The sequence below is a fragment of the Dermacentor albipictus genome, chromosome 3 (genome assembly GCF_038994185.2).
Source record: "Dermacentor albipictus isolate Rhodes 1998 colony chromosome 3, USDA_Dalb.pri_finalv2, whole genome shotgun sequence".
NCBI lineage: Eukaryota > Metazoa > Arthropoda > Arachnida > Ixodida > Ixodidae > Dermacentor > Dermacentor albipictus.
In genome coordinates this window covers 162,240,524-162,257,922 of record NC_091823.1, presented here as the reverse complement: position 1 = coordinate 162,257,922, position 17,399 = coordinate 162,240,524, and the positions used below count along the sequence as shown (strand labels likewise).

The window sequence follows — 17,399 nt, the reverse complement described above, 5'->3', positions numbered from 1 at the left end:
GAAAACGCGATAAGCGGACGCGATGTAATGGGTAATGAAGGGTCAATGAGTATGATAAAGTTTTTTGTAAAAAGGCATCAATGCCTGACGCCTGCAATCTCCGAGTAAAGGTAAGTTCAGCGTTGTTTTAATCTATGTTACGCTAAATGTTCGATAGTAATTCCTTGAAATCACACGAGTGGCTTTGTTATGATGCGATGGCAGCTTGTTCATGAGGTATAATCGATGAGTTTTTCCTATAATACAGAGTGTTACAACTTTGCATTAGGATACCAAGGTATAAGAGCACGAAAATATACAAGTATGCAAAAGCCCCTTAGTCGGAGAGAACAAAGGTAATGTTGATTGCTTACAGCTTAGAGATGCTGAATTCTTTTGCATTCAGCTCAGTTGCATAATTAGTCTTAACAAGTTATCAACTTCTGAAATGTTACAGCTAGATGTAAAGCATGAATGAAAAAAATTGTAGGGCAACATGAAAAAGTCCCGATACACCTTTGTGTCGCTCAATACGTGATACATAAAAGTGTTTTTTTTTCCGAACGTGAAAGAAGCCCGCGAATACATTCAAACCGCCTCGAGCGGCCAGTCGCGGGGCAATTCACGCCCTTCTACAATTTTGCGACCGTTGCACACATTATCGACATTTCGATTTTGTGTCACCGAAGCGCCACTGGCCTCGGATTCACTGCACTGCTCGCTGATGGGTCCGAGTGGGCTGGCAACGTAGGTAATTAAACGCCCGTAAAGCTCCGGTGACATGATATCAAGACACCGACAAGGTTAGACAAGGTCGCAAAGATGACACCAGGACGCGAATTCGCTAGGACGACTATGGCTAAACCCCATGAGCGCGATTTTGTGCGCGACAGGGGCGGCTTCGAGCGTCGGATCTGGCCGTCGCTTGAACAGATCGCTCGGTCTTGTCGCGCGATCGCTCAATTTGTCACTCGTCGCCCGGAAGTGCTATGAGCGACTAGCCAATAGCGCGAAGCCGGAACTGCATGTACATAACTGAAGCAGTTCCGATCGTCGCACGGAAAGAGCAAACGATTGAATTTTTATACGTGCAAGGATGAGAACCTACTGTAACACCTTCAGAAATATTTCATGCTGCTTTTTACAATAAAATATATCAACTTAAGTTAATAAAGCATGGGTCACACTAGTTTCGGCGCCTATATTGCTGCCCTCATACCAGCAACACTGAGGAGACGTCGCACGAAGTCATCGCTCGCATGGGGTACGACTTGTAGGCGACGAGCGAACGCGACAGCCATCTCCATCGCGTCGCCTGCTGCTGTCGCGCGTAAGATCGCTTGCAAGGGGCTCATACTTAACTGTGCAAGCATGCAATTGATGACTGCCGCTTTTTGACGGTGTGGCGGGCAGCGACAACCATGCGCGCTGCTGCTGTTCGGGAGTCATTCTGTCGTCATAGTCCAGCTCGGAGAACTAGCGACTTGGCTAGGCACTCAGGCTACGCGTTCTTCTGCTTATACGAATCGCTTCATTATACAGATGAACTTCTTTGCGATAAGCCTCAGATTTCGGTGTAATATTACCAAATGCCTTATTTTTTCCTAGTTTCTTAAAATCTTTCGTTGTAATTTTGTCATTTTCATAACTACCATGCGAGCTGTATTCGGAAAAAGGAAAAATTCCACGATGAGAATTTTACCCTCAAACCATCGCTCCAGGACCAACAGCGTAGCAGGCTATGTGAAGCAGACCTTAGAATTGCTAGTTCAGGTATCCTGTTACGCAGTCATAACTACGTCAGTAGCTTAGCGCGTTCGAACCCTATTAACCAGAAACGGGGTGAAAATAAGTTCATTGAATTAAAGACTTATATACATGTACATATGACACCTCGACCTTGCAAAACAATTAAGCACATATGTCTTCACCCTGTCATCTTTCATTTTAAATCATTTTAAATCATTTTAAATGAGGTTTAGTTGCTCTATTTAACTGAAAAGTTTCGTCTATATATTGACAGCGGTTATAGTGCTGATTGCACATTTATGACCTTATCGAAAGCTTTTCACAATTATGATTAGTCGTATATTGTAGCTCCACAAACCAAGCGCCCTAAATATTGTCCGGGCGCACCTAACTGTATTCATGCCCTTCTCTCCTCTCATTTTCTATTTGTTGCTTCACTGCCCCGCATCATTACTGCACTCCAAATAGGTCTGTTCTTGGGCCTTTTTCATCTTTTATATGTTTCTCACATCAAATCAAACCATTGCTTATATTTGCATGATATTGCACTTTGACGTAAATATATTCGACATTGTCATTTCAATAAAATAGCCATTCAACCCCGCTCAATGTAACTCGCTATTCGCTATTCATAGTATGTTCTTATATTTCTTCACGCACCAACTACCGCTTCAAAGTTGGCAAGCCTAATTGTCGTAGTAATATTTGTCTTCATTCTTTTGCACATTTTCAAGCACGGAGTGAAACCATCTTCCCGCCGACTTCGCTTCCATCATCGATGGCAAGAACTTCAATACTGCCATTTCCACTCACATAAACATTTACGGCATCTTAGCTGCTCCTCTCTGTAACTTTAATAACTGTGAAAGTAAATAAATGAAATGAAAAGTCCTACTGACTGAAAACCAGCAACTGAAACTGCTACTGAAAACCAGGAACATTTCATAAAAAAAGTTGTTTATTTGCAAATCTCTTGGTAAAATATCGTAAATAAATTATTCTCTTTCATTACACGTCCCTTCAATCTGATCTAAACAACGTTCACGTTTGCTACCAAACTTGATGCATGGAAGTGAACATGCATAAACCTAAATACATGCGCTTTTTGCGTTCTTGCACAGTATGTTCTATCTGCATGCTCAGTTATTGTCCTCTCCAATTCGCAACAAGCTACCACCATCTCGACGTTCACATAACCAACTACATCTATCGGAAAAATGTACCAAAGCTAAAATAAATAAATTGTTGCACTTTTATTGCGAAAACCGCGATATGATTATGAGGGACGCAGTAATCGGGTGCATTGCGTTGGCTTTTGATCACCTGGCGTTCCTTAACATACACCCAATGCATAGAACACAGTTGTTTCGTATTTCGTCCGAATCTAAATGCGCTTGGCACGGCTGCGATTTGATCCCGCAACATCGGGCTTCGCAGCGCAACACCAAAGCCACTGCGGGTGCGTACTATACCTAGTATCCAAAGAAACCCACACCTTGCTGTGCGCGGCGGTCCTTCAGACCGGGGGATGTCGGCACAGTGACATCCCCCGGTCTGAATGCGGTTGCAATGGGATACAGGTGCAGTTGCAGAAATGCAGTTGTCACGCCTCGTCATTCATTTCAAGGCAGCCCTCTTGGAAATGGCACCGTCGTCTCTCCTCACCGTCACGAAGAGTCCATCAAGGCCGTTGTGGTCGGCCGTTCACTCCGTGACAAAACTCCGGTCAACGATGAAGCAATTATGGGTGACGAGCCGACGGCCTAGTCAAATCGGACGTTGTACGTCCACGCCGGATTTCAGTTCAGTTCAGTTCAGTTCAGTTTGTTTATTCAGACATACATTGCCTGGGTTGAAAGGACTAAAAGGCAGATGAGCTCTGCCTGACTAAGGTCCCTCCACCCATGCATTTGCTCAGAAGCAGTGAGAATAAAAAAAAAGGAAAAACAATGGCGTTGTACATTAAAGCGCCACAAAAAGATTTTCATGAACAGAGGTAATATCGTGATTAGGCATTTTAAATTGGGTAACGGAATCTCACAATAATGCAACAGCAACAACCCATAAGAAGCACAAACGCGTACATAAATGGCAACATATTAAAAAGTACAAAGTTTGTGCAAGCGTTATACAAAATGTAACATAATTCCTAACAATGTATAACTATTAGAAAACGCAGTAGAACACAGAGGTTATAGAACAATAAAAAGGTTTTTTTTTAAACTCAACTTATTTAGGACAGAGCACCAGACAGTAAGTAAATTGTAACATTTTTCTTTAAACTGTGGCTAGAAGTACAGTTTTCAATAAGTTCGTGGATATGACTATTGTTGCGGAGAAAGTTAGGTAGAACGCAGAGCAATGTTTGATTACCGTTTGAGGTCCGTTCAAGGCTACGATTCTTCACACCTGTCAGCCGTACAAATTGGCACAACCATGCTGGAGACAGGGCCCGCGTACCATGCCAGTTCCCCTGCTTGTGCCCAGTGATGTGCGTGTGTTTTGACAAAACTCCAGTCGGAGGGAAAGGGCACCAAACCTCTGGATTGGTGGGACCTGAGGGCATCGGTCTCCTGACGCCGGATTTGTGGAAGCGACTGAACAATGACGACGCAGGGCATAGAAAGCGCATCCAGAGGGCTGTGGAGGAGGAGGGGGACGCTCGGAAACAGTGAGACACTCGGGCATCCATAGTGTACTCCGAAGGTTGGAGCCATATTGTAAAACTCAGCCATGTACCTTTTTTTAATATAACCTTTTCTTCATTGTCTTAAACGTCGCTCGGAACCCTTTCTCCCGGCACCTGGCACGGCACCATCCATGCAGACTTCGTTGGTCGCACGAATCCACAACTTCACAACAGTGGCTGGCAGCTTATGGGATCGGTTGGCGTTGGCTACATCGGTGTGGTGAGTGCTGCGTGTTTGCTTTTCTTTTTGCCAGGCTCATTATCTCAGGCAGTCGGTATGATGTTCGGTGTTATTGGTGATATTGTCTCGTAGACCTATAATTGAGTGTCTCGCGGGTTAAATTGCTTGTGGGGAAGAAACACAGGTGCACGGTGAGCATGAAGAAGTTAAAAATCCAAGAAATCCTCAATATTCATGAGCAGATGGGCATTTCGGTTGGCCCTGCGAAAGGCAAAATGCAGAAGTTGGTGCTTTTGCAGAAGGAGGAGAGTAGATGGGAGGAGGCCGGTGAGGCCAGTAAAATTAGTTTGTAAGGAAGGAGCGTTGAGAGTTACGGCCGTCTCCTTATGGTAGCTATAAGAACGGGCTAGCTAGTGCCAAATGTCTGCTCTTCATGTCGCCAGAACTCTCTCTAGTACAAGAAAGCAGATGCTAGGTGAGTAGGGGTGTTTTCTAGTGGGCACCGTTCTGAAAATTCAACTTCTTTAAATAAGGTATTTCAGTTTCAAGCAGGGGTGACTTTTGAAGGCAAATGAAATCGCCATGGTGATATTTGAAGTGCGGGACCTCCTTCTAATTTGTGAGGAGTTGGGCATTGGCGCCGGTTCCGCAAAGACTAAAGGTGCAGTTCTCGACGTCATGAAACTAGAAGATGCGACGGTTGAGGTTGCTGAGGAAACTTGGGAAACCATCGTTGAAAGAAGGCGAAAAGTAGAGGCAGTGAAGGCGTTCGCTATGAATAAATTCAAAACGCAAGACCTACTTCTAAACTGCGACGAATTAGGCATTTCCGTCGGCTCCGGGAAAACGGAAGCAGCAGCTCTAGACGTCAAGGCAGAAGAAGTGACGGCTGAGGAGGCTGATGAAGCGTGGAAACCATTACTGAATGAAAGCAAAGGAGTGGGAGAGGCGCGAGCAGGAGGCAGCGCAATGGCACGCTCTTAGGATGGCAGTGCTTGAACACAAAAGTCAGATACTTTTATGGCAGATAGCGCGACGCCAGCTCGGCACTTTCGAGGCGCACGCTGATATAGTTTCGCTGATTCGGAAAGTGTGTGTGAGAAAGAGGGTCTCAGCTGGGACTTGTGGACCGAGAGATTACCAGCGCTACTCTCGTTCGCTAAGTGTCGCTAAGTGCTTCACGAACTTCTTGTCCGAGGAGAAAGCACGAGACTACGATAGGGCTAACAAGGCTTTGTTCAGACATTTCGGTCTGGAATATCGCGCCGACTTCAAAGGCCAAAAAGAGAGAGTGGTAGAATTGGTAGCTGCAGGTGACAAAGTTTCCGCAGTACGCCGCGACAGTCAGAGAGAAGCGACAAAGCGCGATATGGTGCCTCAAAGAAAAAGGGTAGCAAGGCAGTCCGTCGGAATTTTAAACGTGAAACTTCACATCTCCCCGGCACGCATCAGGAAAAAGAGGGTGCCGCACCTGAAACAGAGCAAATAAGCACGAAGGCGGCAGTTTCGACCAGCCTGCCCGAATAAGTCAACTATAGCTCTTGGAATGGATCAGGAGCAAACGCCTACGGAGCGAGGAGAACCCTCCTCCGATATGGGAGCTTTCAGGGCAATGATACGGGAGGAGACTCGGAGACTGACATGCGTGTCCGCTATTAAGCAGTGGTCAGAGGACCATGGAACGAATCGCGAATCAATTTTGCAAAATTTATTCGCTGTCCTCCAGCTCGGTTAGCGTCATAATCATATGGTGCTTTTGTCAGGTAACCTACCTGAGTCATGAATCAGCTACACTGGCCCATTTTTTTTTTTAGAAATGAATTGGCTAACATTAAATAACATATATATATATATACATCAAAATGCGCTGATATACCTTAGCCAGGAAACGTTCCTCGTTTCTTGTAGTTTTGTAATAGTGCAGTTTTGTTGGCCTAATATTTGCTCCACTTAGGATTACTCATATCTGCATTTGTTTTCAGGTTTTCACAAGTTTTTGTTTTTTGCATGCCTTCAGTTCACTTATTATGCTTTTCCATTCCAATACAGTATTCCTAATTTTGCCATTGCATTTTCGTCCTTACGCTCCGAATTTGGACTCTTGCGTACCTGTGCCCTTTGACGTGGTTGCAAATAAACTACTGATCGTATATGTTCGACTGTGCTAACGAGTCAGCATTATTGTGTTACAACTCTACAAGTTTCATCCTTCCAATTATCGCACTCTCCCTCCAACAACGCCTAAAGCTTTCTACCCCTCCATCATAACAAGGTTACACTGTGCACTGACAGCGCCCTCACAGCTCCTACACTGCTGGTCATAGGAAAATCACCAAATTGTAACGACATATTTAGCCGTACGTGTGGTCCAGGCTCGATGTCTCCATACCCACCAGATTTTCGTTACGGCATATTAGGGGTAGTTTTACTAGAGCCGGTCTGGAATAAATTGTCTACAGTCATTCTACACTGTTTAATGATTGTGCGGTATTGTTAAAGACCGTAAAGGCGACCTCAGTAAATAAATAACGATGCATTTACCCGGAATTTCTTGCATATATACATATATAGCACTGCTGATAGCCTCGTGAAACTGTGATGACTTTCCACCTCTTGCGCAGTCTGTACGGTTTCGAAATTAAACATTCAGCGGCAACAAAATTTCGCAGGGATCTCTGTGCATATTTTTTTCGCATATAGATGTGTGACAGGTTAATGTTCACCAAAGCACGTAATTCCTTTTTTCGCCCAATACCTGCGGAATTGGGCGAAAAACGTATAAAGAAGTTACCTGTTTTTTTATCTTTTTTGCCCGTATCGACACGGCAATGAGGCAGATGAAGTGAAGTGCACAGGCTTGCTTGATTGCTTCCAGGCTATCGGATTTCGCACGTCCTGTCAGAATCGCGCGCTTGCAACAGTTCCAATCTGCACACTTGGTCACAGCAAAGGAAAGCATGGAAACAATGAAGTTGCGCGATCCGTGAATAGGAGATATCAGTGTTCATTTCACTCCCCAAGTAGTACTGTTTGTACAGTAGATAATTTATCAATGCTAATAAAGGTGAATCAGCTCCTCACGCATGTGAAGTGCATCGTTATCACAAGTTCAAGCTGTTTCTCGTTACAAATCTTGCATGTCTGGTTTTGCAAGCCTGTGAAGTGGCACTCCAGGTCTGTCGCTCTTAAGTGACAGAAAATCTCGGCCACTGCATCACACTTCGTCCTAAGGACAGGAACAGCGGTCCACAATGAAGGCTCGAATCGAAGGTGGCATCATCTATTCGCCGTACCCTGAAGTTGAAATATCGAACAGTTCTTTCTTTGAGGTTACAAAAGAAGCATGCCTTACTAATCCTGACAAGCCTGCTTTGGTAAGTTGTCTTCTGCGCTACCATTGGTAATGTGCGCATATTTTACAACTTACGAATCCAGCGCTCAATTCCCTAGTTTGTGGTAATATGCCATAATGAGTTCTAGTTTGTTTTAAATAACAAGAATATGTCGCTCAATGTAGTGCAAAGTCTACTGCTTGCATTAAACGAACTTAAATTTGTACGAGCCAGGAATACTTCTCTGCTACGCCCCTTAGGGCCGATTTACGCTCGAGCCACCCATCGCCGCAAGCCGCACCGCACGCGTGCGGTCGCGCGAAATATTGCACGTATCAAACACTTGCGCACAAATTTCGGTTTACAATATGTAAGGTAGACACTGTGCACACAGTGTAAATGGTAATTTGTGCACAAGTGCTAGATACGTGCAATTTTTCGTGCGGCCGCAAGCGTGCTGTGCGGCTTGCGGCGATGGGCGGCTCGAGCGTAAATCGGCCCTTACGGGTAAGACACCCGCCACTATAGCGCTGGTTATACATATATTGTCAAGTGGTCGTGATGGTGAAGAAAGCACCGAAGCTGTGAGTAACGAAACTAGCTTTTTATTGGGCGAACTGGTGCCCTCAAATATAGGCAACACTCCAAGAAAAACGATTGCGGCGAACACAGCTGGCGAACATCGAAAATCTGATCAACGGGTGAAGCGCGTCGGCCTTTATACATCACTCGTCGAACGTTCCGAGTAATCGCTGGGGCCCGCGTGTCTTCCACAAAGTTCTACACCATTCGCGCCGCTCTATGAAATCAGATTAGACAAGCTTCGGTGACAACAGACGGCGGATAAAACCATCCATAACTTTCGAGAAACTTCCGACACATGCAGGCGCGTCCTGCGCAGCGTGATAACATTTGTTAGACGCTGAAACGGGGTCACCCGATAAAGATAAACAGGTACGCGTGTCAATATAATGCTTGTCGTCGTCTCATAAGAATAGCAGATACAGCAGATTCGACATCGGTCTTGCTTTATACAAATAATCAGAAATTGACGGTGATTCCGCCAACGTTGTGCAGAAAATTCGACGCGAGGTGTGCAAGCAGGAATCTATGGGACAAACAACGGCACACTTTCACCAGCGGCTGAAGAACCACCTCCCGTGCGTGAGAAATCTCCCGAATTTTCGCTTTCGACCGCTTTGTCGCTGCGTTAAACGCGTGAGCATCGTGCTGGTTTCCAACGCACCCGTGAACGTGAGCAGATAATTTTTTTTCCATCCGTAAATTTAGAACGTGCACTAAAGGAAATATTGAGCGTCCGGGGCGGCTCATGCGCCTTCTTGTGAAGGCGAGGGTCCGTGCGTGCACGAAGGTTCCACGAATGGCGTCATGCCTGGTGCCGGGAGAAAGAACAGGTCCGGAGCGAACTTTGAGAGATTAAAAAAAAAAGGTTTATATTAAAATGCACATGATCGAGTTTTACAAAAACGGCTCATCCAATTTTCGGTGCGCACTACATGGTAAACTCTGCATGCCCAAGCCTTCCTTCACAGCAGTTTATATCCGCTTTTTATGCCGTTTATTTCCCTCTTTCCCTCGCCGAGGGAACTCGCTGGCCAATTACAAACGCCGAACCATTCACAACCTCCCGCTCCCAACGTCCCACCTTTTTGCCGGCTCCTTGGTCTCCAACGTTGCACAATACGTGGCAACCACGTGGCAAACTGTGAACGTGCAGTCGACGCCGTTCCACGGGAGTCCTCGACAATGGCCTTTTCATCAATTAGTGGCCTCTTCGTGACGGTCAGTCTGTCAGGATTGGGAGACTGGCCTTGGCGGTAGTCGGAGGGTGGTTTTGTTACCTTGAAGGGAGTTGCCATTGTTTACGCGTCACCATCAGCGCGGGGCCAGTCGTAGTCCAGGCAGGCATTCGTCTCGCTTGTCAATTCTGGCCGTTCGGAAAGCCAGAGATACGGAACATGACTGCTTGTCCGTGAAGTATAAACTCCATGCAAGCGATCTTGCACGCGGCAGCGACAAGCGACGCGATGGAGATGGCTGTCGCGTTCGCTCGTCGCCTACAAGTCGTACCCCATGCGAGCGATGACTTCGAGCGACGTCTCCCCAGTGTTGCCGGTATGACGACAGCAATATAGGTGCCGAAACTAGCGTGACGCGTGCTTTATTAACTTAAGTTGATGTGTTTTACTTTAAAAAGCAGCATAAAATATTTCTGACAGTCTTGCAGTAGGTTCTTATCCTTGCACGTATAAAAATTCAATCGTGTGCTCGTTCCCTGCGACACTCGGAAGCAAATGAGTTATGCACATCCAGTTCTGGCTTCGCGCTATTGGCTAGTCGCTCATAGCACTTCCGGGCGACGAGCGACGAATTCTAGACTTGGCGATCGCGTGACAAGACCGAGCGATCTGTTCACACGATGGACCGATCCGTCGCTCGAAGCCGTCTCTCAATGCTGTCGCGCTCAACATCGCGCTCACGGGGTTTAGCCTTTTTCAGGTGACATCGATTTAGTCGCCTTGAGTAAACAACGACGCGTGGATAGCAGCCGAGACAGCTGCACGTCTGCGAGTGAAGCTTGCCTTGTTCCGAAAGATCGTCAAGCATAACAGCCTCCGGGATGCGCAGTGATGCCCAGATGCGCGCCCTCTACGCGAAAACTGAAACGCTGGCCGCAGCTTCAAGTGTAATTCTTGTGCGCCTCAAGGGGACAAGCAGAAAAAATAATTGGTCCTGTTTATTTCACTTTACCACTCAAGTAGTCATGCTGAGTGACTTGTTGCCCTTGCTAGGAATCCGCGCGAGCTTACGTGGTGTCATCTGTGCGGTAAACGTCCGCAATTAGCTACATGGAAGCTCCCTAAATCGACTAAACGCAAAGACGTATCAGGTTTCAAAATAGTGGAAGGCTACAGCGCGGGAACCGATGGAGACAAAGGAGACACATACAGTACCCAGACACAGCTTTGAAAGCCTCGTAGACCCTTTCTCTCTCTGTCTTTCCGCACCTCAGCTGGGCCACAGAATTAGCCGGAACAGGACATACCTTGTATGTGTATTGTGACACCCTTTTCCACGCCACCGGTTGCTGTCTTTCTCTGTCCCTTCCGAACTCCTTCTATAGTGGGCCCTACACCATTCTATTCAACTTGCCCTCTCTTCCGCTGCAGTGGTGACAAGCGCAATGGTGCTGCGCAGCGACAGTTTTCTGCATCCCCGCACAGTGTAAACGGAAACCTAGCTGCCGCTCCTGTCATCCCCCTCCCTCTCCTCCAACATGTGTGGTTTCTCTCGCACTGTCCTCCTTCCTTACAAGCAAGGGACCTCTTCTTGCCCAGCATCATTGCCCGATAAGGCTGCCGTAGATCTTTCAAAGCGCCTAGAAATATTCAGTCACTACCAGCACTGATCCCTTTAGGTTTTTTGGTATCTCTGGCATGCCCGTCTTCTTTTCCCTAAGAACGGCCAAGCACGCTGCTTGCTGTATTCTCTATCAGTACTTCAGTGCCACTATTTTGTAAACCTAGATGAATACCAAAGCGCTTGTCGAAACAGTTGAAATTAAATCCTCGTTCTCTTGACCTTATAGCATCGCTCAAGTTCTCTACACTTGAAAGGTAGGCTGAATAGTGTCTATATATGCAGGGTGTGCCAGCTAACTTTAGTAAAACTTTAAAAATGTACAAATGTCACATCGCTGGACAGAAGGAAGGTAATGTTGTTTGCCGTCGCTTGGAGACGCTCAAATTATTTTTTAACTCCGCCTAATTATATAATTGGCCGTAATTAATAATTCAACTTCTGAATTATCGCAATTAGATTAAAAGAGTAAATGAGAAAATTTCAGAACATGAAAACAACCGATACAGCGTTATGTACTGCGCGCGAAAGCAGCCCGGGCATATACGCAAACTGCCTCGAGCGGCTAATCGCGCGGCAATTTGAATGCATTTGCAGGCTTCTTTCACGCTCGTAAAAATACTTTATATACCACGTTTTGAGCAACAAAAAAGGTGTACCGCGAGTTTTTCATGTAGCTCTACAATTGTCTCATAGACATTTTTCGTCTAATTAAAATATTTGAGAAGTGTGTAATTATTTGACTAAATATCTAATCAGGCGGAGAGAGAGCGAATAGATGGGATGGATGATGATTACTATTATGATGATTATGATGGCAAGAGAAGTGGTGAGTGCTTATGTACATCAGACAGTTGCCTTTCTAGAGTCGCTCGTCGAGCTTGGTGTCCTGCAGAAACTTCAACAACACTTTAGTTGCACGCATTGAAGTCGCTGTGTAAGGCCATGGGCCGAGGATAGCTTCCTCCGACAGTCGTTGATTGCCAATGCTTGCTAGGAAACTTTTCATCGGCTTTCGCTCCAGCATATATGCTGGGCAATCGCACAGTATGTGTTCCAGTGTTTCAGGCATCTGGCAGTGTTCAAAATCAGGGCTGTTCGATTGGCCGATGAGGTACGTGTAGCGACGGGGGAAAGCGACGCCGAGCCTAATCATGTGTAGCAATGATGTTTTGCTCCGTGTAAGCTTCGGAGGCAAACAAAATTTGCCATCTGGGTCGATCATATGTAGGCGTCTGTGAATGTTGTCATCGTGGGCTCTCTGTGCCTTTGTGAGGTCCTGCATGAGTGCCTTGATCATGGAGTTGCTGTCAGGTCGCGAGTAGGCAATCCGTACTTCATCAGGGGAAGAGAAGGCTGATCTTGCCTCACTGTCAGCGAGCTCATTGTCAATCATACCACAATGACTAGGCAGACAACACTTGTAATCAGGCGAAGCTCGTGAAGAAGGTTCAGCTGCCTCGAAGCAATGTTGCGGCACGACGAACCTCGTGCAATTGGCTACATTGAAGGATTGACCAGAGCAGTGTCAGGTTCCTCAAACGACTGGTCTTCAAGAGTAAGAGCCAGTGCTGCATGAATGCTTGCTGGTACACCAAGGCGTGCGAACGAGGTTCACTCGTTAGTGCAGTCAACTATGACGTCGATGATTGTGTGCGTAGCAATGAGTTCGAATGCATTCTCATGACACTCCACGAGTGGTCTTCGTGCCCGACATTCGGCAAGTTCAGGGAGGTCCTGCAGGATGGCACTTCCTTGTCACAATGTTCTCAATTCCGCGAGATGGCCGAAAACAGGCGTCCCCGAATCGAGTCTAGAACGTGTATAGTAAGTCGTTACATGCGAAACGAAGACATCCCAAAGACGTGGCACTAACTCGGTTGCCGTAAAGCGAAGTTGCGCAACCAGAACCTGTCATATCGTTTTTGATATTCAGGAGTTAAAAGCGTCAATGGATTTCAACTGAATGTGGAGGTAGCCCAGGACGTGTACCATCAAAACTAGGCGGACACATTGACGCACCTGACAGAGTGGGAACAAATGAAGGCGCGTGTTCGGCTGATGGAGTAGATCGTGGAGAACATGAAGCCGCGACAGGAGGCGACTCGATAGTTGGAACACGTGCAGCAGGTTCAGCGAGGAGGCCACCGGTCGGTAAAAACCTCTGTCTTAGTGTGGTCTCCATGGAGAGAGAGTGTGCCGCCCATCCAGGCTTAAAAAGCTCACACAGAAAGTTGTAGTTTGTCCATGCTTGCGAAGCTCAAGTTACATGTTCTGGCAAAGAGACAAGGTTAGCCGTGCTTTGCGCGGCCGGAGACTATGTAGCAACATTTCCTGGCGGCGATTCCTGTGGGATCGCTGCCCTAGTCTGCAACGAACTACCGTTAGTGACACTGGGATCGCTTCTGAACAGCATGGGGAATACCGCTGCCACCAAACGTAAAGGGCGCATGAGGGACGGACACAACACTAATTTATCTAGCGTCTATTTTCTCCGAAAGAGAGATGGAGACAAAAGCGAAGGAAAGACTAGGCAGTGTAAGTACCGGCTGGCTATATTTTCTCCGAACTAGCTCTTTTCGTCCTCGTCTTAGTTTTGTTGCTATAGCACTTATATGGATGCTCTAAGCTCATTCCCGCCGTCGGCGGCGCCATCGCCGTCGCACTGAGGTTCCGTATAAAATCCAACACCGATAAAACCATCGCCGCGCACCATAAGCTGTACAGTGAAGGTGTCCGAGGGTAGCAGATAACCGGGGCTCAATATCGCCCGCTTGAAAGAGACGAATGCGCGGAGAAAGCGCGCAGTCTTCCGTCGTTCGCGACGCACCCAACGTTTCGAGGCACTGGGCGGAGAGTAGAGGGTGGCGTTCTACTCCGGCTGCAACTGCGCATGTGGCGGCTGCGCGCGATTGCGCGGCCGTATTTTGAGCAGGCAAGAAGTTTGGGCGTGTTGGTAGTTCAGTCGTAAAGTGGGATAGATAGCGCAAGAACGACACAAGGACGAAGCAGGAACACTGGACGAGCGCTTACTTTCAACAATTGATTTATTGCAGCTGGTAAGCATTTATATACTCACAGGGAAACCACTGCAACAGACACACTGAAGGGAAAGAAGAAAAGAAAAGCAGTCATGTGACTATTATGGCAAGAAATTCAAGCTCCTTCTCAGATAATACAATAGACGGCGTGCTGCCACAATCCTCACCTGCTCTAGCTATCTCAGCTGCTTTGACAATTTCCCTCGTTATCTTATTCCTGTGGCGATCGCCGGACACCAACAGTTTGTTTTAAGAGAGGGTAGCATGGTGCCTTCACGTCACATTTTCTACAATGGGCAGCCAGATGCCCACCTATAGCTATGCTCTCTACTTTATTACTATGCTCCGCCAGACGCACGCTTAAACATCTGCCCGTCTGGCCCACGTAGTACTTCCCACACGAAAGTGGAATCTTATACACTACGTTACGAGTGCATGTTACAAAATGGTGCTTGTGCGCGGTAGCGTAACCTGGCTTAAGTTTCCTCGTGGGACAGCTCAACCTACTGAACTGCAAGAGTTTGTTAGGCACCCTAAAGAGAACGTTTACACCAGACCGTTGCCCTACCTTCTTTAGGTTGCGGGAAACCTTACGAAAGCAGGGAATTACAGGCACCTTTCGTTTGTCCCTTTGTTCTTTCGTCTTTCTTTCGTCATCCGCCGTATGCTCATCGCTCAGGCGTGAAGTTACCTTCCTTCGCCGATGCAGGCTTTCAGCAACCGAGATAATAATATGTCTCGGATAATTCGCTGCTTCCAGACGAGCCACCTGCTTCGTCTTCGTCTAGCAAGTGAGAACATGACTTGGAGAGAGCACAGGACAAGAAAGAATGTACGATACTTCTTTTTATGAGTTTTGAGTGTGCAGAACTGTAACTCAAGGGCGGCTTGTCAGCTCTGGGCTCATATATCCAATAATAATAATAATATGTGGGGTTTTACGTGCCAAAACCACTTTCTGATTATGAGGCACGCCGTAGTGGAGGACTCCGGAAATTTTGACCACCTGGGGTTCTTTAACGTGCACCTAAATCTAAGCACACGGGTGTTTTCGCATTTCGCCCCCATCGAAATGCGGCCGCCGTGGCCGGGATTCGATCCCGCGACCTCGTGCTCAGCAGCCCAACACCATAGCCACTGAGCAACCCCGGCGGGTGTCATATATCCAACACACGTGTTCAGCTATCAAATGCAACCGCAAGTCTTGCCTGCGCAGGAAATTCAGTGGTGAACGTAAGTGGCCTGTAATACTCATTGAATGAGGCAAGAATACTATCAACGGCAGGGTTGGAACATTCAAAACCGCAATCTACATGAGAACTGGCGCCCGGATCAACTAGTGATCTACCTAACGATACCAACGATTGTGTCAACACACCATCTGTTCTGTTATCTAAGAAATAGCTTGAATGTTTTGGCATAATAGTCACATGACTGCTTTTCCTTTCTTCTTTCCCTTCAGTGTGTGTTGGAGTGGCTTCCCTGTGAGTATATATATATGCTTAACAGCTGCAATAAATCAATTGTTGAAAGGAAGCGCTCGTCCCGTGTTCCTGCTTCGTCCTTGTGTCGTTCTTGCGCTATGTATCCCAGTTTACGCATTTTGAGAGTGATCTGCGCTGAGGGTAGAGTCTAGCTGCGTCGGCGGCTCGTACCATTGTGCGTACTGTGTGCCCTTCGCGCTCAATTTGCGATGAAGGGACAGAAAGCACAAAGATCGCTCGCTGCTGCTGCCGGGTTTTCTCAGGCCAGCGTTTGCACATCCGGTGTTCGCGGTCATCGAGTGAGATGTGTTCATCTTTGATGCGCGCGCTTATACAATGCTTGTTCATTTACTTAGCATGCGAATGTTTACGAATTGATACGGCCGATAATAATACAATCTTTACTTTGTATGGCTGTCTATTATTTTGTAATCGCAATCGATGCTTCGCCTGTTGGGTAAAATTACAGTTTTTTTTTCATTTTACTATGTGATTATGGGCCACGCTTATTCAGCCGCTACAACATATTCAAGTTTGCGAGATTGCTCGCTGATAAGTCATAGGTGCACACTGAGTAGGGCCGTAACATACAGATAGATGCACAGGGTGCCACACTGGTCGTTTGGATATATCCGACCTGCCTGAGCTTGCCGTCAGGAATACAAATCTATCTATACTATCAGGGGTATCTTTTATGTTTAAGAGCTTGATGGTAGGCCAGAATGACTAACCCTAGTGACCTTACATTTACCTGCAGGACATGAGGCAGAGTGCGTGCTTTCGCATTAGTAAGATCTTGATGAGGGCTAGTTGGTTCATACTTAGAACTGAGGTTAAACAGCGCGAAAAAGACGAGGACACAAGGAAACAAATTTCAGCGCTTGTCTGTGGCATTTGTTTCCTTATGTCCTCGTCTTTTTGGCGCTGTTTAACCTCAGTTGTAAGTGTGCTTTCGGACCATGCAGCCTCAACGATGCGCGTTTTAGTGTTATATGATTATAAAGATTGATACTTGAAATCATCTAGAACAAGGGACCTGCGGATTTCAAGAGCTTCAAGATTTGGAGCAAGATTTCAAGCGGGATTTCAAGACTTCAAGCAGCAGTCTTGCGTCGGATAATGAGCATATTGACAAACATTTTTAGCAGCCAAATAATTTGATTATCATATTCGTCATTGGCTCAATCCTCAAGAAAGATGACTTTTTGCTGTTGCAAGACGGTAGCATCTCCACGACGGGCAGTGGCAGACATGCTACAGAACACATGTTATGACCGACGTTGTATTCCGTGGCGTAGCATTAATTCTTACTTGCTGATTTCGTGAAAATCCACAAAACTTCGACTAGGAAGCGTTTTCCCAGCCCACCTCGATCGGAATGCAGTTGACAAGTCTAGGAATTTAGCGCATGCGTTCGCTTTCGGGAACAGAAAGCCATAGATAACTGAGGCAAGAGTTCGTGTACGTTCGTTAAATTTTTGTCAATGATTTTGAGAATTTAGCATCTCGCTAAGCTTGCACGCGCCACAACACGCTTTATGCGGATGCGGAACTGTGCTGTTC

The 17,399-nt window shown here is 46.6% G+C and overlaps 1 protein-coding gene across 1 annotated transcript in view; it reads left to right on the top strand.

The window, feature by feature from the left end:
- Positions 1-17,399, top strand: part of LOC135905175 (uncharacterized) — a 74,011-nt gene that overhangs the window by 10,564 nt on the left and 46,048 nt on the right. The window contains exon 2 of the mRNA XM_070536243.1: positions 4,555-4,637. Within this exon, the coding sequence (XP_070392344.1) occupies positions 4,605-4,637 (33 nt within the window). The 5' untranslated portion in view covers positions 4,555-4,604. The remainder of the gene's footprint in view (positions 1-4,554; positions 4,638-17,399) is intronic.